The sequence below is a fragment of the Chrysochloris asiatica genome, unplaced genomic scaffold (genome assembly GCF_000296735.1).
Source record: "Chrysochloris asiatica unplaced genomic scaffold, ChrAsi1.0 scaffold00245, whole genome shotgun sequence".
In the NCBI taxonomy this organism is placed as follows: domain Eukaryota; kingdom Metazoa; phylum Chordata; class Mammalia; order Afrosoricida; family Chrysochloridae; genus Chrysochloris; species Chrysochloris asiatica.
The window spans coordinates 4,245,019-4,269,347 of NW_006408763.1; the positions used below are offsets into that span (position 1 = coordinate 4,245,019).

General features: G+C 38.0%; 1 protein-coding gene across 1 annotated transcript in view; it reads left to right on the forward strand.

Moving 5' to 3' along the window:
- The window catches only part of ASB3 (ankyrin repeat and SOCS box containing 3), a 212,851-nt gene that overhangs the window by 185,918 nt on the left and 2,604 nt on the right, over positions 1-24,329 (forward strand). The window contains exons 7-9 of the mRNA XM_006873554.1: positions 3,512-3,709; positions 17,345-17,602; positions 24,159-24,292. Coding sequence (XP_006873616.1) covers positions 3,512-3,709; positions 17,345-17,602; positions 24,159-24,292 — 590 coding nt within the window. The remainder of the gene's footprint in view (positions 1-3,511; positions 3,710-17,344; positions 17,603-24,158; positions 24,293-24,329) is intronic.

The window sequence follows — 24,329 nt, forward strand, 5'->3', positions numbered from 1 at the left end:
TATATATATATAAATTAAATAATAGTTCATTTTACTTATCTTGAATTTAAGCTTTTAGGCAAAAGTCTCGGTGTTTCCTTCCCCCATTTTCTAATTGACTGACCACCCCTAACCTGTCCCCAGTGCTACCCTCCACTCCGCTTCGTCTTGTACTTAGGTCTGAGGCAGAGTAGCTACAGATGAGGAAGCACCAGGGACTTTCTCACAGCTTTCAGAGTCTTCATGGGTGCAAACTATTAGCCCTTTCTCCCACAGAGCTGCTGGGTTGGTTGGCTAACAAGATGGGGAAGATTGCCCAACATAACACTGAAGAAAGACTTGACTCCAATAGAAGGTACAAGCTCAAAAGCTTCCCAGGGTCAGGCAGGAAATAAATAAACAAGAGAAGAATTCAGTCAGATTGCTGCTTAATGATTTTCAGGATAAAATTGGGGAATGGCCATGGCCAGAGAAGCTAGAGAGAAGATTCTCAAAACTTTGACCGTTACTATAACCAGATCTCCCTTAGAAGAGGTAACCTGGTTATTCTGCTGAGAGAATGACAGCCTTCCTTGACATAAATGGATACTGAACAGTTTTTTAAGATAAATGTTCAAAAAAGCCATAATTCTGTAATAGTTTTTACTTCTACTCATGTTGTAGTTTTTTGTGCCATTGAGTCAGTTCCAACTTATAGTGACCCCTGTGTAAGTTTCCCGAGGCTGTACATCTTAATGGGAGCAGAATGTGTCATCTTTCTCCTTTTTATTTATGAATTATTGTTGTTTATTTATGAATTATTGTTGTTAAGCGCCGTTTAGTTGATTCTGACTCATCATGACTCTGTACAGTATTTCCAAGGAGCAGTTGGTGGGTTTGAACCACCAACCTTGTGTTTCACAGTCCAGTACTTATCATCCAGACATCAGGAGTCCATATATACTAATAGTTAAAAATTGAAAGTATAATTGTCATTATGTAGTATTTTTTTGCTGTTGTTATTAGGTACTGTTGAGTCGGTTTCAACTCATAGCAACCCCATATGACAGAGTAGAAGTGCCCTATAGGGTTTTCTTGGCTGGTATGGCACTGTAGGATCCACACTGGACTGCTAATCACAAAGTTGGTGGTTCAAACCCACCAGCTGCTCCTTAGAAACCCTGTACATGGCCACTGTGAGGCAGAACTGAATTGGTGGGACTTAGCAGCAACAGTGTTTGTAGAATCAGATTATCAGGTCTTTCTCCCTTCCACAGAACTGCTGGGTGGGTTCAATCTGCCAAACCTTTGGGCTAGCAGCCAAATGCTTAGCCATTTGTGCCATATCTGTCATATGGGGTCACTGTGAGTCAAAAAAGGACTCCATGGTGCACAACAACAAAATGTTAGTATGTTTTACACAGTAGGAAGGACTCCGGGTGATGCTATAGGATCAGCTCTGGGCTACGAACCACAACATCAGCAGTTCAAACCCACCAATTACTCCTCGGGAACCCTACACAGGGTCACTATGAGTCAGAACTGACTTAATGACAGTTAACATCAACAACATAGTAGGAAAAGAGATTCTGCAATTTGGTTATTGGGCCACTAGGTGGCACGGGGCCTTACTATTTCCTTAATTAGTTTTATTTGCCTCTTATAGATTAGATGACTTCTTTCAACACATTAAAAAAAAAAAAAGCATAATAGTTGAGATATTAAACACTATTATAACAAAATATTTAAGTTTTCAAATTAGATATTTTTTCACGTATCTTGATCGGTTATTTTTATTTTGTTATTTTTTTTTAACTTTTTATGAATTCAATGAAGGTTTACAGAACAGAGCAGCAGTTTCATATTTGGAAATTGACCCACATTTTGATTTATCTCATTGATTGCATTCCCCTCAATGTATCATCACTTATCCCTCTGCCTGTCTGTTTTCTTTTCTTCAGTCCTCCTCCTCCTCTCTTAACCCTTCTGAAGTTTGTCCTTTGGTAAATACTGCCCTTTTGATCTCAAATCATTGATCATTATTCTAAGGTGTGTATACCTCACTAGTATTATTATTCCTCTTATAGATCGATCCATTGTTTGGCTGAAAATTGAGTCACAGGGGTGAGTTCAGTTCCAGACCTGAAGAGTGCCTCAGGGCCATATTTTTGGGGTTCCACCATTCTCTTTCCAACCAGTAAGGCTGATCTATTTTAGGATTTTGAGTTTTGTTTCATATTTTTTCCCATTCTATCTAGGACCATCCAAGATGATCTTGATCATTTATTTAAATATAAAGCAGTGTAATTTCATTATAACCATCTGAACTTTAAATTCATACTAAGACCCTCGGGAATTTGTCCTCAGTTTTGAGAATTATTTTTGTCACTGATGATTTCTTCATAGCTTATTTCTAAGCTACCCCTGTGTACCCTCTTTGTGAATTAAAGTTCTCCGTAAATATTATCTTAACTCTACTTATGTAAGGAAACGTTACAAAGAGGAGAAAGATAATGTTTAAAGATACTTTCTAGTAACCCTGCCTGGTATTTCCTAGAAAGAGGGGAAATTTCCTGATTACTTTTAGCGCTTGATGGATAACTGAAAAGTCTGTGTAAATGAAAGTTTCGGCAATCTACTTCCCTGAAGAGTCCAGTCCTGGAAACTCTGTGGTGCGGTTCTACTCTGCCCAATGTGGCCACTGGGAGTCAGAGTCAACTAGATGACAGTGGATTTTTTGTTTGTTTGTTTTCTGTTACGTTTAGAGTTTCTTTTTTACTTTGATACTAGTTTTTTCTCCAGCTAGTTGCTGGTCAATAACACATAATACAAGAACTTACATTTTAATGATTTTCTTAAAACCTTCCTCTATCTAGCAGCTCACTTCATTAAAATCAGTGTCAATTTTTAAAGAGTTCAGATTCTTTTCAAATTCTGATACGATGCTGGTGAAAATTTTCTTCTTCATTTCGTGTCATTTGCCATCTTTAAAAAATTCTTACTAGTTAGGAAAAAGAAACTTAGTTGGCACTTTAAGAAGGAATTTCTTTTTAAACTTTTTATTATAAATTGAGTGAGGGGTTATAGAGTAGATCATCAGTTTTACATTCCACAGTTGTGTATATTTTGTTTCATATCTTTGATTACAAAAATCAAATCTACTTCTTCCTTGCTTCCTGTTTTCATTTCTCCTTAAGAAGGAAAATATTTCCCTAACGCAAGTTTATATTTAGTGCAAGGAAGTTTTAAATAATGATAATGGGAAAGTAAACAGTGAGAGAAAAATCTAAAGGAAACCCTATTTACTTTAGAGAAACACAAGTTAATTCTGTTTCAGATACTTCAGGATCTTTGAAGCAAGCAAAAGTATAGTAAGTAGCATTTTGGAGTAACTGTGGTACATGTAGTAATTTTATTATAGATAGAAGGTATATACAAGATAGAATTTTTAAAGTTAATCAAGGGTTGACTCTTAAAGTTAGTGTTGCAGAAATGTTTGTCTATACAATATACATATAGAAACTTAAATGTTTCTGAATTGATATCTTTCCAGAATCTTGGAATTGCTAATACCATTTACAAACCGGACCTGTGACACTAAGCAAGGCAAAGTGAGCCCTGTTTACTCAGCAGTGTTTGGAAGGCGTGAAGATTGCCTAGAAATACTCCTCCAGAATGGCTATAGCCCAGATGCCCAGATGTGTCTAATCTTTGGCTTCAATTCTCCCATGTGTATGGCTTTCCAAAAAGAGTATGTACATTTCCTGTATTTTTATTCCTTTTGTGCTGTATGGAGATGAGAGTCCCTGCTTGGCATGAATCGTTAATTGTTTGTCTACTCAGAAGTGTTTTGGCCGACAGGTCTGGTGATCTACTTTTGAAAGGTGACAGACAGTCCTGAAAATTTGAGGCAGTTCTACTCTGCACACATAGGGTCGCTATGATTGCAATTGATTCTGTGACAGCTATGAGTCGAAACTGACTCCACGGCATGGAACCACCACCACCACCACCACCAAACTATGAAAGGGTGTCCTTGTGTGGCGCTGTAGGATAAGCACTGGACTGCTGATCTCAAAGTCATTTCCAACCCACCAGCTGCTCCTTGGAAACCCTATGCAGCATCACTGTGAATTGAAACTGACTGACCCAATAGCACTTTAACAGTAAAACAAGCTCTGAGAGAATGAATTTATTGGTCAGAACTATCTACTGTGTTATTTGTGATAGAGAGGCACTAGATAACTAAAACAGATGGCTAAAATTTTACAATAAAGGAGGAATAAAGCTGTTTCTAGAGAAGGCTTATTGAGTGATATTTATGGTTTCTTCAATAATGGAATAAATTGTACAGATAGATCCTACTGTTTTTAATGATGCAAAAGAGGTTGCAGACTTGCCTCAAATTTCATTGCATTCCTGGAATTGAAATCTCTATGAAAACTTATTTACTAGGCTTTTCGATCTTTACTATCGCTTAGGTAATCAGATAGAAAACGTAAACGTTTGCTATATTAAATAATAGTTCGTTTTATTTATCTTGAATTTAAGCTTTCAGGTATCTTACTTGGAGAATTTGGGGATTTGGTTAATAAGAATAGCTTACCCTATTCAGGGAGTCCTGGTGTGACGCCATGGGCTAATACATCAGACTGCAATGTCGTTTGAACTGCAAGGTCGGTGGTTCAAGCTCACCAGCTGCTCCTTGGAAACCCTATACAGAGTTGCTGTGGGTTGGAATCGACTCGACGGCACTTAACAACAACAACAATAACAACAACCCTTTGCAGAGCTCTGGTGTGACACTGGGTTAATGTGCTAGACTCCAAAGTCGGTTTGAACTGCAGGGTCGGTGGTTCAGGTTCACTAGGTGCTCCTCAGAAACCCTATACAGGGTCGCTGTGGGTCAGAGCTGACCAACAATACTGTATGCACGTTTCATGATATTATAGAACTTCATTGACCACCCCATCAAATTTGAACTTTCTAACTGGAGGAACACTAATTACTTTCAGTTTACCTTCAGTAAGACTGCGTTGATAACTTTTAGGTTGTCTTTTTTTAGTACCGTATCTAACTTTGCTATGTATATCCATACATAAAATATATATATGTAAAACACTACTCGTCTGTCAGTGTGTCATACTGTAGTGGCTTGTATGTTGCTGTGATGCTGGAAGCTGTGCCATCAGTATTTTAAATACTGTTAGGGTCACCCATGGTGGACAAGTTACAGTGGAGCTTCCAGACTAAGACAGGCTAGGAAGAAGGAGAGGCAAACTACTTTTGAATGTTTAGCCAATGAAAACCATATGAATAGCAGTGGAACATAGATATAGTGCCAAAATATGATGACATTATAAGAAGCATCAGAGTGTTGGCAGGTATATTGGAAGGCCCTCAACATACGACTATTGAAGAACTGCCTCCTCAATGTAGAGATGACTGTGATAACAATCCATTGGTAAAGCTTTCATGACCTTCATTTGCTGATGGAGGGCACCTCAAAATGAGAAATATTTGCAAATATCCATTAATAATCTGTATGAATCTAGGAAAGTTGGGAATTGCCAAAAATGAAATAGACTGCATGCAAATCCTAGGCATTATTGTTATTGTTAAGTGCCGTTGAGTCAGTTCCAATTCATAGGGACCCTGTATAGGGTTCCCAAGGAGCAGCTGGTGAGTTTGAACTGCCAACCCTGTGGTACATAGTCCAGTGCTGATCTACAGTGCCACACCAGAAGTCCTCCTAGGCTTAATGAGCTGAAATGAACTGGTATTGGCCATTTTGAATCTTACAGTCACATGATTTACTATGCTGGGAACAACAAATTCAAGAGGAATGGTGTTGCATTCATCATGAAAAAGAACATTTTCAAGATTTATCTTGAAGTACAGTGATTATCTTGATAGGATAATATCCATATGCCTACAATGAAGACCAGTTAATGCCAACCACTAAAGCCAGTAATATGAAACTGAAGAATTCTCCCAACTTCAGTCTGAAATTGATCAAACTTGCAGTCAAGATGTACTGATAATTACTGGCAATTGGAATGCAAAGGTTGGAAACGAAGAGGAAGGGTCAGTAGTTGGAAAATAATGGCCATGGTGATAGAAATTAATTTGGAGATTGTGTGATAAACTTTTGCAAGATCAAAGACTTACACATTGCAAATACCTTTTTTAAACAACCTAAAAGACAACTATACCTGTGGGCCTCACCAGATGGGATTATACAGGAATCAAATTGACTACATCTGTGGGAGGTGACAGTGGAAAAGCTCATCAACCAAAATAAGGCCAAAGGCTGAATGTGGAACAGAACATCAATGGCAAGTTCAGGATGAAGCTAAAGAAAATGAAAACAAGTCCACAAGAGCCAAAATATGACCTCGAACATATGCCACCTTAACTTACAGACTATCTCAAGAACAGGTTTGATGCATTAGACTCTAATGACCGAAGACCAGAAGAGCTGTGGATGACATCAAGAACAACATACAGGAAAAAAGCAAAAGGTTGCTGAAAAGACAGGAAAGAATAGAGCAAAATGGATGTCTAAAGAGACTCTGAACAAGTTTCAGAATGTCTTCTAATATATCTATATTTATCTGTGAATTGCTTTGGATAGTGTTCAAATTTCATAATGTTGTGGCTTCCTATCCAGGAGCTTGGTATGCTCTTCCATTTTGTAAGACTGTTGGTTTCTTGTAGTAGTGAATTGTAGTTTTCTTCGTAAAGGTCTTTTCTTTCTTTGGTTAGATTTATTCCTAAATATTTTATCTTTTGGGTGGTTATTGTAAATGGCCCACCAGTTGCATGTCATTTTGTCATACAGTGTTGGCTTGCATGTTGGTGTGATACTGGAAGCTAAGCCACCAATATTTTAAATATCAGCAGGGTTACCCATGGTGGACAGGTTTCAGGTGAGCGACTAGACTAAAACAGACTAGGAAGAAGGAAAGACAGACTGCTTCTGAATGTTTAGCCACTGAAATCCTTATGAATAACAATGGAACATTGTTTATCTTGAAGTACAATGCTGTTTGTTATAGGATGATATTGATACACCTACAAGAAAGACCAGTTAATACCACTGTTGTTCAGATTGTCGCACCAACCACTAAAGCCACTCATAGTGAAATTGAAGAATTTTACCAACTTACAGGGTCACTACAAGTCAGAACTTACTCCACGGCACATAACCACCACCACCACCATACAATCTAAACTAGATCAAACCATGCAATCAAGATGTATTGATAAGTACTGGTGGATTGGATTGCAAAGATTGGGAACAAAGAGGAAGGTCAACAGTTGGGAAACTTAGCCTTGATGCTGGATATTGCATGATAGAATTTTGCAAGACCGACTTATTCATTGCAAATACCTATTTAAACATTTGGGCCTCACCAGATGGAATAAACAGGAATCAAACTGACTACATTTGTGGGCGTAGACAGCCACACAGCTCAATATCATCAGCCACATAAGGCCAGGTGCATACTGTGGTACAGACCATCAATTGCTCATATTCAGGTTCAGACTGAAGTTGAAGAAAATTAAAATGCAATAATATGTTGGTAGGGTACTGCCAGAATAAAGCTGGAATCAGAAGAAGATGCGAAACTGGGATATCACTGTCAGATGGATCTTGGCTGAAAGCAGAGAATATCAGAAAGATGTTTACTTGTGCTTTAGTGATTATGCAAGGACTTTCAACTGTGTGTATCATGACAAGCTATGGATAACACTGCAAAGAACGGTTGTTCCAGAACATTTGTTATGCTTATGTGGAACCTGTATATAGACAAAGAGACAGTTGTTCAAACAGAACAAGGAGATACTGAATGCTTTAAAATCAGGTGTGTGCCCCGGTTGTATTCTTTCACTATACTTATTACATCTGTTTGCTAATTATATTTTTATGAAGAAAAGTGTGGTATCAAGATTGGATGAAGCTATGTGGATAGCACTCATGTGGTACAATAGTGAATAATTGCAATCAGGACTGACTGTGAGGGTTGGAAATGTAAAGGTAAATGTTTTGTAGCAAAAGGAGGGGAGTGGTTGACTTTGCAGTCCAAGAGCAGAGGTCCCTGGGACCATCAAGGGAGAAGAGCAGAGTGCGAGACCCTACTCAGAGAAACAGTGAAACCAGGGCTAGAGGCAGAGACGATGACATAGAGAGATGGAGTGGCTGGAAACTCTAGACCCAGAGAGGGAGAGGGGCTATATGTTGACGACCAGGGGCCAGGCTTGCAGGGTATACCATTTGGCTAGTTGATGATTCATGGAGGGGATTGTAACCATGGCAGTGTAACGACATACGATAGGATGAATGTAAAGCTAACATTCTCCCATGTAAATTATTACGTAATTCTCAATAACGCATTTAAAAAAAAAAAAAAAGATTTGATGAAGCGTCATTAACAACCTGTGATATGCGACTAATACAACCTTGCTTGCTGAAAGCAAAGAGAATTTAAAATACTTACTGATGAAGATCAAAGACTACAGCCTTAAATATGAATTATACCTCAATGTAAAGATAACAAAAATCCTCACCACTGGACCAATAAATAGCATTATTATAAATGGAGAAAAGATTGACGTTGTCTAAGACTATATTTTGCTTGGATTCACAATCAGCACTCATGGAAATAGCAGTCAGAAAATCAAACGACATATTGAATTAGGTAAATGTGCTGTACGAGACCTCTTTAAAGTGTTCAACAGCAAAGATAATGATTTGAAGACTAAGGTGTGCCTTAAACCATGGTATTTTCAGTTGCCTTGCATGCATGTGAAAGTTGGGCAATAAGGAAGACCGTAGAAGAAGTGATGCATTTGAGTTATAGTGGTTGTTGGTAGTTATGTTCCATGGAGTCGGTTCTGACTCATAGCGACCCTGTACAGGGTTTCTAAGGCTATAAATCTTTACAGGAGCAGAAAGCCTCATCTTTCTCCTGCGGAACAGCTGGTAGTTTCGAACTGCTGACCTTAAGGTTCACAGCCCGATTTGTAACCACTATGCTACCAGAGTTATAGTAGTGGATAAAAATATTGAAGGTATCATGAACCACTAGAAGAATAAACAAATGTGTATTTGGAGAAGTACAGCCAGAATGCACCTTAGAAGCCAGGATGGTGAGAGTTCATCCCTCATACTTAGGACATATCAAGAGGGGTCAATCCCTGGAGAAGGACATTATGCTTGGTAAAGTGGAGGGTCAACTAAAAAGAGGAAGATCCCCAATCAGATGGATTGGCACAGTGGCAACAGAAATGAGCTCATGTGTAACAACATTTGTGAGGGTGGCGCTGGCCTGGGCAGTGTTTTGCTGTGTTGTGCATAGGGCAGATAGGAATCATAAGTAACTGGACAGCACCTAACAACAACAACATAGATTTTTAAGGATCAGAATTGAATTTTTAAATTAGATTTTAAAAATTAGATCAGATCATAATTGTTTTGCATAGTTCATATGTATCCAATGTAATAAGGTCTTTTTCGACCTTCATCTTAGGAATGATTACATGGTCTTTTTTTCACAATAGCTAATGTCTTACCATGTCTATAATCATCTTTTATGCTGTTTAAAGAAGGTATTTGCAGTGAAGAATTCATTGGTCTTGCAAAATTGTATCATGTGATCTCTAGCATCATTTATATCACCAAGGCCTTATTTCCCAACTATTGATCCTTCCTCTTTACTTACATTCTTTGCATTCCAATCACCAGTAATGATCAATACGTCTTGATTGCATGTTTGATCAATTTCAGACTGAAGAAGTTGACAGAACTCTAGGATGGCCAGACTTCATCTTTCATACTAGGGACATATTGTGTCAGTCCCTTGAGAAAGATATCATGTTTGGCAAAGTGGAGGGTCAGAGAACAAGAGGAAGACCCCAACGAGATGCACAGTGGCAGCATCAGTGGGCTCAAGTGTAGCCACAATTGTGAGGTTGGCTCAGGATCGGGTAGTGTTTTGTTCTGTTCGGCATAGGGTTGCTATGAGTTGGTACCGACTCAGTGGCACCTAAAAACAACAACAACAATGTCTTACCATGTCATCTTGAAGTGTAACTTAAATAAAACCATCTCACATAGTGATGTTGTTAAAGTTTGCTGGAAAGGTCTTAAGTAGGATGCTGAATTTTCCAAGATTATTTGAAATTCTAGGGGCATTTTCTTTTCTTTGTATGAAGTCAGTCAGTAAAGTTAACTGATCATTTGTTGTACTATGGGCAATAAACAATTCCTATTAAATTTACTGAGGACATTTGAAACTTGGGTCCTATCATTTAAGAACTTAAAACCTAATGAAAATAGTAATCTTTAGTAGAATTTGCTCTATTATTTTCTACTACCTTTAGCAAAGAAGTGTTTATTAATGTATTGACTCACAGAAGGCAAGGATCCTGTATTTTTCTGCAGTGTCTAGGATAGGTATAAACATAAACTGTAAGCTAATACCCAAGTCTTAGACTAACCCCTACGTTGCACGTTTATGGAACAAGCTAAAAGCAGCACAGCATGGGCTTTAAGAATCGAACTGACGTTGGAACTAGAGATTGTAATCTAATTCTAATTAGGTTATATGCCTGCTAAAACAAACAGTATAATTCAGAGGATTATAACAGAACAATCTAAAATTATTCAATAGAGGAAGAACCAGTAAAATAATACCATCTCTCAAGAGAAAATGCAACTGTCATGTGTCAATTAAATAAGTTGTTTGATTTCCTGTTGCTTCCATGGGCAGTGATTATAAATCTAATCACTGACAACTTCAATCTTTTCTTCATTTGTTAGGACGTTATTTATTGATCCGGTTGTGATGGTTGTAATTTTCTTTATGTAGAGGTTAAGGAGGCTCGGTGGTGCTGTGGGTTATGCATTTGTCTGCTAACTGAAAGGTCAGTTGTGAAAATCCACCAGGCTCTCTGGAAGAGAAAGATGAGGCTATCTTCTTGAATACAGATTTAGAGTATTGGAAACCCTATAGAGGGTCTCTGAGTTGGAATTGACTCAGTGGCGCTTTGGGTTTGGTTTGGTTTGGTTTGTATTCTTTGATCTTCATCAGTAACCGTTTCAAGTCCTCTTTATGTGAAAGAAGCTTGCAAGGTTATGTTGATTGTGTAGTGCAGATCTTGGATAAGTTCTCATGTTACGTGTCTTCCAGTCATAATGACCCTGTGTAGTGCTTCTGAGGAGCAGCTGGTGGGTTTGAACCGCCGATCTTGCAGTTCAAACCAACTTTGCTCTCCTATGCTCCAAGTTAAACAGATATATAAATGAGTTCAGTATAGTAAACATTCCTATTTTTTGGCACAAAGCAGGTTAATTATCAAGTTTAGTTCTCTTCTCCCTGCCATTATCCATATTTCTAGGACAAAATCAACTGAATGTTTATTCACCATACTACCTTTCATCTACCTATCAGTTTGTCATACTGTTGTGGCTTGCATGTTGCTGTGATCAACTGTTTCAAAGCTATGCCATCAGCATTTCAAACACTTTTAGGGTTTACCCACAGTGGACAGATTTCAGGGAAACTTCTAGAGTGTAAGACAAACTAGAAAGAACGACCTGGTTATCCACTTCCAAACGTAGTTGTTGTTAAGTGCCGTCAAGTCAGTTCCAACTCATAGCAACCCTGTCTGTATAGGGTTCTGAGGAGTGGCTGGCGAGTTTGAAACCCTGACCTTGCAGTTTAAACCGACCTTTTGGTCCAGCACACAGTGTCCTTTAGCACCATCTCAGGACTTCCAAAAATTAGCCATTTTAAACTGTATGGATCACAACAGAACAAGATCCACCTTACTTGCTTTGGATATGTTGTCAAGGAGATCATTGACTGGAGGAAGACATTGTATTTGGTGCAGTAGAAGGCTAGTGAGAACTAGAGTTACGCTTGGTGAGATAAATTGGCACAGTATCTTCAACAGGGGCTCAGATGTGTCAGTGATCCTGAGAGCGACACAGGACTGGGCCACATGAGTTGGAGTCACCTCAATGTCAGCTACCTATCTATCTCGGTTTATTCTACATTTATATAGCTAGCATGCATGTCAGACAATATAAATGTAAGTTGGAAATCCTTCAGATGATTGTGGGTCTCTGTTTAAATCTTGCTGATGAAGCAAGAAAACTTTCATTCTCCTGGTAGTTTTTATTTTAGTCTAGCGAGAGTGAAATAAATATAGCCAGTTTCTAAGGAAAAGAACCAAAGCTGAAAAAGTGGTTGCATTTTACATTATTCTTTTCATTTTTATTCTTAAAATTTTTTTCAAAATTAATTTCATTTATTAGAATTTACATTCATATAATGAGGATAATTGAATATGATTTTTATTTTAAAGTAATGTGTTAAACTTTTTGTTATTGAAGCAGTGTATGAATTTCAAGTCCTGGTATGGCACTGTGGGATAAGCACTGGATTGTTAACTGCAAGGTTGATGGTTCAAACCCACCAGCTATTCCTCGGAAACCCTATGCAGAGTCACTATGGGTTGGAAGCTACTCAACGACACTTAAAAACAACAGCATTTACTAGCTACTAATAAGAATTAAAATTTGGTTGTAAAACTGGTACTCCAAATACCCCACTTTCCAAACAGATTTTTAGACTTGGTAATAGATAATAGATTTACTGGTTAGTGTTTTCAAATTGGTTCTGACTCATAGCGACCCTGTATAGGATTTCCAAGGAGCGGCTGGTGAGTGTGAACTGCCAACTGGTACAAGTTTTGAAATTTTGTTTTTATTGTAATAATATGAATTTTGTTACCGTAATATGAGCTTGATGTAAGATTGTTTTACAAAAAGATAATCATTGCTTACTTGACTTGAGGTACAAATGAATCAAAACTTTTGCTTTGTCATTTGCCATATGTTTTCTCATATTTCTTTGAGATCTATAATTCCAGTCTCTGTGATCCATCCTGCACTATTGATGTCTTGTAGAAAATGTGTCTACCTTTATAGATAGTGCAATTAATATAAACAGTGATAGAAATAATAGATATAAATAATGACTCTAGGTTTTACATTTTTCTTCCTTCATTATTTTATTCAGTTGATGCAACTTTTTAGCTCAGGATCATTCATTCTGAAACTTTTTTACTGTGTATCCCTTTAAGAGGATGGGCTTTTGTTTGAAGCCGTGACCTGTAACTCTGCTCATCGCTCCAAGACATAAAAGAAAGGTGTCTCTGCCACCACACATATCCGCAGCAAAAGCAGTCTCTGTCCTTTGGGGCTAAAAAGTGAACGGCTGCAGTCCTGGAGCCAGTCTTTCAAAGGCACAGCTGAGCCATTCAACTCAAATAAGAAAATGTAAGAAAAGGATTCTTTCAACTCAAATGGGTGAAAGAAGAGGAACACTGAGAAACTTCAGGACAGTTTGTGAAGTGTTAATGCCTTTACCTATGTCTGTAAAGGGGGACACTATGACTTAGATGACCTGATTTTGTCTTCTTTCTCTTCGATCCCTGATCATTTTAATCAAATTTCTTTCATAGAAATCAGTGTCCACTGTCATGCATGGGTACATCTGACCTGTCAGTCTAATGTCTTCAGTTTATTTTCAACTGATGGCTGACAGAAAGCATGCAGTAAAATCTATTTGATGGCCTTTTGACAATTCAACTAATTGTTGTTGTTGTTGTTAAGGGCCATGGAGTCAGTTTGAGTTACAGCGACCCTGTATAAGGTTTCCGGAGCTGTACATCTTTGCAGGATCCTCATCTTTCTCCTTCAGAATGGCTGGTGGATTTGAACCCCTAACCTTGTGGTTTGCAGTCCAGTGTTTATCCTACAGAGCCATTATACTTCCCAAATCAACTAATTGTTGTTAAGTGTTGTTGAGCCGGTTCCAATTCATAGCAATCCTGTATAGGGTTTTTGAGGAGCAGATGGTGGGTTTGAACCACCCATCTTGTGGTTCAAACCAACCTTGAGGTCCGGCGCTTATCCTTCAGCACCATACCAGGATAATTAGTTGGATAAACACTTTGTTGGCTAACTGAACATGCAGTGCTCAAGGTGTTTGTCCACATCTCCCTTTGCTTAACATAAATTTTGTTTTTCATGTTGAATATTCTCTTTTTGTGCACTGTTTTCCTGTGCATATTTGAACTGAAATGAGGAGAATGGTGGGAAGCATGCAACCTCCCCCCCCAGCAAGATATCTACATGTTGCTTTTTTAGCTTTCAAAGCCTTTCATCTTTCTCAGTTTCAGATGTTCACTGTATACGTTATGTGTGATCTCCTAATGTGTCACAGTTAAGTTTTGATCCTTACTTTAAACATGATAGAATATCTCTTGGACTTGAAGGGTTTTCCTGATACTCTTTCAGGATCTGAGAGAAAATTGGTAGAAGTGTTTAGGTGAGTACACACTTATGTCCATGTAATTAATGTTTCAGCCAAGTGTTATTTAAACCCTGGAAGAGAGGCCTGGTGATACACTTCCTAAAGGCCTGGTAATACACTTCCTATGGAGTGCAGTTCTACTCTGAAACACACGGAGTCGTTGTGAGTCAGAATTGACTTGTGGCAACTGGGGTAGGGATTAAGTCTTAAGGTCTACTCTATGCTCATGACTTTGTTACATTCGAGGTAATACAAAGCACAGGAGTTGTTTACGTTGCTGGAGCTTACAAATTTGAGGCTTTTAAAATAACCTGCTACATTTGATGGGGACCCAGAAACTCAGGACATACTGACAGAGTTCTGTGATCCTCTGTTTATTTTGTGTTTGTTGTTCTTCATGTAAAATGTAGTTAGATTGAAACATGTCTATATGCACTTGTTAACTGCTGTCGATTCTCGTTTCCAAACCACAGCCACCCTGTATAGGGTTTCCAAGGAGCAGCTGGTGGGCTTGAACCACTGACTTTGTGTTCAAACGACTTTGCAGTCCAGTGCATTAGCCCACAGTGCTAGACCAGGACTCCCTACATGCACTAGGTAGTAGTATAATCTTTGGGGGAATGTGTGCTCTTGCCCATTTTAACACACAGCAATTGTGAGTAACTGGAAGTTTAGAGCTGGGTATTACAAAGTCTGCTTTGTTAAATATTAATTCACTAGGTTGTTAATAAATATGTTTTTTAAAAGCCCATTGGCCCAGGATCAGGCAGTGTTTCGTTCTGTTGTGCATAGGGTTGCTATGAGTTGGTACTGACTCGATGGCACCTGACAACAATAACAGTTGCCCTCATGTTGATTCTGATTCTTAGCAACCCTGTAGGACAAAGTAGAACTGTCCCATTTGGTTTCCAAGGCTATTCATCTTTATAGATGCTACATCTGATTGCCACATCTCTTTCTCCTGTAGGCTTCAAACCTCTGGTCTCTTAGTTAGCAGTTAAATGCACAACTAGTGGACTAGCAGGGCTCCTGCATAGAGTATGTTTTTGTGTTGTTAAATGCCTTTGAGCTGATTCTGGTGGGTTTGAACTTCCAACCTTGAGGTTTATACCGACCTTGCAGTCAGGTGTTTATTCTACAGTGCTACACCAGGACTTGATTGTATAGTGTATGTTGTTGTTGTTAAGTGCCGTCAAGTCATTTCTGACTCATAGCGACCCTTTGTAGGGTTTATTTGCTGTATCATATTCACTGTTGATTTTGGTTTGGTATTATTATTCCAACTCTGCTGATTATTGGCTCTGTAACAAAATTTCCAGTTTTTGCATCTAAAATAGTGGTAATCATAGAACCTATTTTCTAGGATTGTTATAAGAATAAAAGCAGATCATGAATGAAATGTGTTTAGCATAGTGCCTGGTACAGAATATGTACTGAATAGTTTGTTATTATAGGATATTATATGATTTTCCCCTCACAGATAGATGGTTTACCATTTGGCATTGCCAGAATTAAAATATTCTTAGTGTAAGCTACAAGCCTAGGTGCTATATTGAAATTTTAATAAGAATGCTGCTGGTTTTGTAGTTTGTTTTTTTTTTCCTAACAGAAAAAGACTAAGGTACCTATGTATAGCACTTAATTAGCAGGGTACATTTAGAGGCTATCAACAAAGCATAGTCACTTTTTTATTTTGTAGCAAAAGTTTTTCCTGTGAATTCAGATTTTAAGCACTAAAGTTCCTATTGTTAGATCATTGATGGTTTCAAATGGCTCCTGGAAAGAATTCCACCAGGCCTTGGATTGCACAAGAGAATACACACACCTGGAAAATCACCAAGCTTCCTGAGAGTTGTGTATCACATTTGTAATGAAGCGGTGTCTTGAGCTTCTCCCATAGTTTTCCTGCACATTTATTGTAGCATATTCAACACTCCACTAGATTGCTTGCCTGTTTTGTAGCTGCATCAGCAAGTAACAACTGCAGGCAAAATAATGAGAGCCTAGTTAAATGAGGTCAAAGTGGTTGAAATAAATTGGTGATAACTTCATGGAACCATCATTCCGAAGAATGTGCTTTCGTATTTCTTGTAGCTCAGGTCTCCTGGCAACAGTTTCTCTCAGCTTTCTTGTCTCTGAAAGCAGCCAGGGAAGAACATGTGTTGCTCTCAGGGCTGTTTTCAGGAACAATGATACGAGTGATGACAGCCTTTTTTCAGGAACAGATAGCAAGATGTCAGACAGGCAAAAAAGCTTTTTTTATTTTAACCAATAATCTATGGAATTATAATTTTTTCCCCTTTATCTATCTAATTGCTCTGTAAATGACTAATTGCAGAAAGAATAACACGATTTTTTTAGCCAAAGAAAAGGAGCACAAATTAAAGAATAAGTAAAATAGATACATTTAAAAATGAACTAAGTTAAGTTTTTGTTCATGTATTTAAAAAAAATGAATATTTCATTATCACTGTCTTTTAGCAATGAAAATTTAAAAGTAAGAGGGAAACCTGCTAAGGCTGTTGCTAAAGGAAAATGATGTCTTGGAGGAGCCTAGACAAATCATCTGTTTTTAGGGACTGATAATGTTATTTAATTAATGTTTGCCAAATACTTTATATTAGGTAGTTAATTGCATGCAATTAAATATCTATATGAAAATAATATAAAGAAATACAATTTGAGAAGGGCTATTTGTCAACGATGATCCTAAAAATTACATATTTATTTTAAATAAATATTCTGTGATAAGTATGTAATATTTGCTTATAGTTAATGAAAACCATGCCCACAGATATAAAGCGAAAATAAAAGCCCATTTCTCCTTGTCCTGTAATCTTAATTGCAACTACCCACTTTCTCATCTGTCATTCTTATCTTCTGTTGGTTTCTATTACTTTTGTTGGTAACTACTGTAAGAATTATTTTTTATGTGAAATTCTACGTTCTTGTCTATGTATTTATATATATATATATATATTTTCATGGTACAGATATGAATTCCTTGGGATTGTGAATATTCTTTTGAAATATGGAGCCCAGTTAAATGAACTTCATTTGGCCTACTGCTTGAAGTATGAGAAGTACTCAGTATTTCGCTACTTTTTGAAGAAAGGTTGCCCATTGACATCATGGAGCTATACATCTGAATTTATAAACTATGCAATTAAAGCACAAACAAAATATAAGGAATGGTTGCCCCATCTCTTGCTTGCTGGATTTGATCCTTTGAATCTACTATGCCCTGCTTGGTAAGAAATCATACCCCAGTGGACCTCAGCCTTTTTGCATAATGTATCACCTTTAATTATCGCTATTTCTGGAGATTCTTGTGTTGGGAGAAGAATGTGTGTATGTTAACTGATGGCTGGGTTTGGGTAAAGGAGGTGACGGGGCCTGCTTGAGTGTCAGCAGACAGTCTTGGGAAATAGTAAGGGTGGCTACAAGAGGATAGGAAGAGATAGATAGCTTCCAAGTTTTCTGAAAGGGGCATCTTTTCCACTTCTGGATATCCCTCACGCTCACTTTAAATGCCTGTGATAGAAGAACAACTGTTGCAACTGCTCCAGAGATAATCTCATATCCTTCATTTAACTACATTGAATAGTCCTACTCTACAGCATTTTTTCTTTTTTCTTTTCTCCTGCAGCTGAGGACATACTTGTTTTCTTTAGGTAGTTTCTTAGAAGGGTGGCCCCTCTAAGTGATTTTGTGAATGTTAGGTCAGGATTTTTCTTGAACAAGAATAGGAAGACTATTTAAAAGTTGTTAGTGTCCAGATGGAACTGAGAAGTTATTTGTAGCAGTGAGAGAGGACTCTCAACCTAATAACTGAAGAAGTCAAATGAGAACAGAAGTCTTTAGGAAAGTTGAGAAAATAGAAGTCTCTAGAACACAGAGGATATGAATATTTCATAGAACTTCTTCCATAACACATCTAGAAGCCTTGTTTTTTTTTTTTGTGTGTGTGTGTGTATGCTTCAAAAACTGCTGCCCATTAAGATATTGTTTAGACATGTACTGAGATTTTGCATTTCAACAGAAATGTTTTCTGATAATATTCTTGTTAGAACATTACATTTCAAAGAGGTCCTCTTTGGAGGTTAGTCATATAACAGCCCATGTTACCACTTGGCAGTATTGTGTTATTGTGTCTGCCATTATATGGAGTTCAGAAATTTTTGCTAAGCAGAGTTTGTGCTTAAAACTGTCATCTCTTTCTGAACTATAATGAATAAATGAGTATGTCAGATATGTGATTTATGAGGAAAAACTACTTTCTGGTAGATGGTGTGGGAAGTACTGAAGTAAAAGCAAAGTTGAGATACATATTTAGATTCCACCTTTTTCTGCTTTGCAATAGGATGCTTCCCGATGGTGTCTTTCCCTTTTCCTGTGTGCTAATCAGTATATCTTTATTCAGCAAATGCTCATTATTGCAGTTCCCTCCATATCATTTCAATTCATTTTCACTAAAATTCGTTCTACTCTTACTATACTGAATGAGACGTTAAGATTATTAACAGTTTGTGGAGAAGTCTTTGATTTCTAAGTTATTTGTATAAGCTTATTTTTCCGCCACACTATTGGGATATAGGGGACCGTGGTGGCTTGCTCTGTAGGATAAACACAAGGTCCGACTGTGAGCCACAGATTGACAGTTCTAGCCCACCAGCCGCTCCTCAGGAGAAAAATGAAGCTTTCATCTTCTGCAAAAATACACAAAGGTGGAACAGACTCAGCAGCACGTAATAGTAACAATTGAGATGTAAGCACTCAGCTAATAAATGCTGTGTCACTTGCTATTAACAAGGCTATTTGGAATACCCTTAACCATTTAGTGAATTTCATGATTGTTTTAAGACTCCCCACAGCTAGCAGTTGCTCTTTACCACCTAGGATTCACTTCCTGGCTGCTGCCGCCATTCTTACATATACATGTGGGCAGCCCTGTCATCTGGTCTTTTATTTCTTATCCTACTTTGGATGTCTGTTGTCCCCAAGGCACTCAATTTCTTCCCAGCCATGCTCCTTGTATTTCTCTACTAACTCTGACTAGAAATTTTGACCCCATACTACTTTCAACCTTCATACTCCATTCTGGATCCTCATTTTTCTGTTTCTTTAATAAATAACTTGCTTAGTGCTTAGAACTTCTTAAGCACTATTTTACATTTGCGGTGCTATAAAATAAAGCACTGGACCACAAGGTCGGTTTGAACCACAAGGTTGGTGGTTCTAACTCACGAGACACTCCTTGGAACTCCTATGTAGGGTCGCTGTGAGTCCTCACTGACTGGATGGCACTTAACAACAACTACTATTTAGCTCATTTAATATAAGATGGAATAGGTGTCATTATTATTCTTATTTTACAGAGAAGCAAGTTGAGGCACAGAGTGTTTAACGTACTTGCCTTGAGAACTCTAGAAAAGTGCTAGAGCTTACACAGGAATCCCAGTTGTCCTGTAGTGTGGCTCCAGTCTGTGCTTTTGATCACTGAACTATGCTGCCTGTGTAGTTACAGGGATTGTTCGTTGTCCATTTATGTTTAGGTTCCTCAGAAACCCTATACACGGTTGCTTGGTGTCAGAACCGTCAACAGTACTTAACAACAACAAATCTCTTGTCTAACTTGTGGGACCTAACCCAAATTTCCTTGCTCCTTAAGCTAAATGAAGGAGAATAATCCAGAAGGAAAAAAAATAAATAAATAAACAATTACATCGATCTACTCGATGGCACTGGTGTGGCGCTATGGGTTAATGCTCCAGACTGCAAAGCCATTTGAACTGCAAGGTCGGCGGTTTAAGCTCACCAACTGTTCCTCGGAAACATTATACAGGGTCGCTATGGGTCAGAATCGACTCGACAACACTTCACAACAACAACTCGATGGCACTTAACAGCAGCACTACCTATCTTTGAATTGAGAATGCCAGTTGCAGATATTTTAGTCTGGAAGAATAACTTTAGTTACTTCATATTCATTGGAAAACATACATTGGAAAAATTTCCTTTAACAGTGAAAATGCGTAACATGGTCAAATGTTTGTTCGCTGATCTTTTATGGAATGTATAAAGCCAGTGTCAAGCTGAACATGATAAATGTTTTGCTTTCTTTGATCAAATTTGTATTCAAAGAGCTGTTTTAAGAAAAATCCTCCTATAAAAATTTCAATATGCTGCTAAATTGGGTTTCATTTTATATTATTTATGTTGTTGTTTTTAAGTGCTGTTGAGTCGGTCCCAATTCAAAGCAACCCTGTATAGGGTTTCCAAGGCTTTAAATCCTCAAAGGAGCAGAGAGCCTCATTTTTCTCTTGCAGAGTGACTGGCAGGCTTGAACTGAAGATCTTGTGGTTTGCAGTCCAGTGTTTATTGTGTGGAGCCACCTCACTCTCATCTTACTTATTTCACACATCAGTCTGTTGCCTGATCTTTGCCATGGAAATTCTAAATGTCTTTCCTGTGTATTGCTTGTCTTAAACAGTCTTAAAAATGTATCTGGCTGAATAATTGCCTGTCATTATAACCCGCAAAGTTTAAATATTTTTTCAACTTTAAATGCAAGACTAGGTTTTCCTCTCCTTGGAACGTAATGGGAGAATAATAGAAAGTAAATGTCATTTGTACATTTAGTTGATTAACTGTCACTCATTTATGATTGCACAACTGCTTTGTACAGCGTAATGGGCAGTGTAGTGCACTAACAATCCATTTTTAGTGGCATTATCAGTGTTGGTGAAATAAACTTACCATTATATTAACTAAAGCTGTGCAAACAGATTGGCTTCTCATGTGTGCTCAGATAACTGCATCAGCATCACTCTGTGTTTGGTCACAGTCAGACCTAAAGCACATCAAGGCAGAAAAATAAAACCAGTACAAAAGAAATAAGGATCCCCAGAACCAAGGAACCTTCGGTGTAGGACTCCTAGAAATTCAAGCAGATTGCCTTGGATACATTTTTATCATTTAATTTGTAATTTATTTGCAGTATTTTCTAATAAGATGTGATTTCAACGAGAGCTTCCAGAAAAAAAAAAAAATGCTATCCCAAGGGACTTGTACTACACTTTAAGTTTTTCCCTATATATGTTTGCATATTGGAGAATTAAAAATTTGGGAAGAATTTTCATACTTTCTAATTAATCGCATTTCAAGGATATTTACTTCCCAGTTATCAAAATTAAGGTTTTTTTGACATGACAGATTTAAAGTATTATTCCATTTTTTCCTTTCTATCGTTTTTTCATTTCTTAATACTTGACAACAACAATAATAATACTTGATGAATAATTGAAAAAAAATACAACAACAACCAAAAACCCCATTCCTGCCATAGCATTCTACACATATTGGAATCAGTGATTTATTGCAATAACTACACTGAACTCAGAGACAATACTTGTATTTATACAGTATATTGTTGTTGTTGTTAAGTGCCATCGAGTTGGTTTTGATTCATAGTGACCCTGTGTAGTTTCCGAGGAGGAACTGGTGGGTTTGAACTGCTGACCTTGTGGTTTGCTGTCCAGTGCTGATTCTGCAGCACCACACCAGGAATCCATAGGGTATATTAGGGAAGTTCAAAGGTAACAATTCAGGGGCAGAAGCATTCAGGACGCACAGTGGTTTCCAGTCAGGACAACCTCTTATCAGCCAGGCTTATAAGCAGTTGTCTCTGCCTGGAAAACCAAGCTCTTTTAGAGCTGCTGATAAATGCTCTAAGTCACTCCACTCCACTATAAGCTTCAGCCCAGATACTCTTGGCTTTGTGCCATGGGTCAGCAAACCCGACTCTGCAAGCAAGCTTCCTGCCCAAAGTCACTCAGCTTTACTTGCTCCATGGACATGACATGCCCACTGCTTTGTCTCATGATCTGTATCTTGGTTCTGTTGCTACTGCTTTTCTGCCACTCCTCTTACGTCTTTCTGTCTCTGGGTTAAGGAGATTCAATGTGCAGGGATAAAGGAACACTCCCTTCCTGGCTCTTCATTTTTTATGGTAGTGAGATTTCCCCCTTCCTATTTCTGAGATGCTCATTTTGTTGTTTATTATTATTTTTTAATGCTTTATTGTGAACTATGTGATAGTTCACATGGGAGGACATCAGCTTCACGTTGATCCCGTCGCACATCGTTTCCTTGGTATGGTCACAATCCCCTCCATGCATCATTGACCAACCAAAGGGTACACCCCGCAAGCCTGCCCCCCCTCCCCCCTGTCGTCTGCACACTGCCCCTTTCCCTCTCCAGGTCCAATGTCTCCAGCCGATCCATCTCCCCACGTCTCTGCACCATCCCTGGCATCACTGCTTCTCTGGGTAGGGTCCCGTTCTCTGCTCTTCTCCTTCGATGGTCCCAGGGACCTCCGTTCGTAGACTGCAAGGTTAATCACTCCCCTCCCTTTGCCCCAAAACGTCCACGTTTACATTTCCAGCCCTTACAATCAGTCCTAATAACAATTATTTGCTATTGTGTCGCAATGGACCTATCTGCATGAGATGCTCATTTTGGAGATGGTACAGTTTCAGGTTTTTACAAGCACAAACTTTGTTAACCACTTACAACTGAATCAGGCAATCCTATCAGCACCTTCTCCCACTTTCTCTTACCCAGACCCAGCGGGGCAAAAATGTTGAAGAAATTCACTGCACTGCAGAAATGTCTAAAAAAAATTGCTGGCACTTTTTAAAAATGAACTTAAGAAGTTCTGTATTTGTAGTTTTTAAAAAACTACAGGCCTAATCATTTTATTCTTCTTTAAATGGTATGATGGTATAAGAGTATCTAAATGTGTGTGAGATGGGTAATCTTATTAGAATTTAGATTTCTCTTTAAGCTTTGACTAAATTTCATGTGTATAATATCCTGAGGCTGACTGAAAATGTTATTATACTTAAGTTTCAAACCAGGTCTAATAATAATAATAAATATTTTTATAACATTTTATAGTTTAAAAATATGTTTACTATGCTATCTTACTTTATTTTCAGAAACAGTCTTTTAGAGACGAGGATCTAGGCCTTATGAAATTTAAGTAGTTTCCAAGTAGTAGAGGTGGTATTGAAATCAGAACGTCTCGTATGTCAGTGTTCTTTCTCTTCGGATTCAAGTGTATATAAAATTTGGGAAAGCCTGTTTTGAGTGGCTTGTAGGAAATCTGGGATTATTTCAAAAGCACAAAGGAAGAATTGTTTATTTTGAACCCCTACTTTCAGTCCTTAAAGGCAAATCTTATTCTACTATATTATTTAGGGCTGGGTCAGTAGTGGGAAAGGTCTTACTGGAGAACAGTTGTATGTCCTGGGGATTCTACAGAAATAAACCATCTTCAGTACATTCTGTTTAGGAATAACCTTGGATGCTTGAGCTTTATACATTTCAGGACTGTTAGATGACATGTCTGTAAGGGTAGCCAATCTAGATTTGGCAAGACGATCTGGTTAGAAGGAAATGATCATAAATCCAGTGATGATACTGACATTATCTCTGTGTTTCTTCTTACCACCGCTTTTGGGAAATAGAAGGAAAGTTCCTATCCTCCTAGAACATAGAGATTCCTCTTGTAATCAGCTGGGTAAATAGACACATGGCTGATTCAGTTTCTTTTAGGAACCTGTAGGTGATTATTCATATCCACTGAGCTTGCCTCTAGTTACACAAATGCTTTCTTTGTCCTAGTTTTTTGCCTTCCTTCTTCATTAAGATGTTGTGAGAATACGTATGTAGTATCTGTTGCTATGGTAAACCTTTAGAATATTTTGTGTCTAATGGCATGTTAATATCTTGTTAATATAGGGTTAACTCAGTCAGCGATGATATCCTTATTTTCATGTTGGAGTTTACTAATTGGAAAAGACTTCCGCCAACTGTTGAAAAGATGCTCTCAGTTCGTGCCTCACATTTCTCTAGGGTTCGACAGCAACATATTGGTAAGACAGTATGTGTATATATGTTCATTCAGCCTGG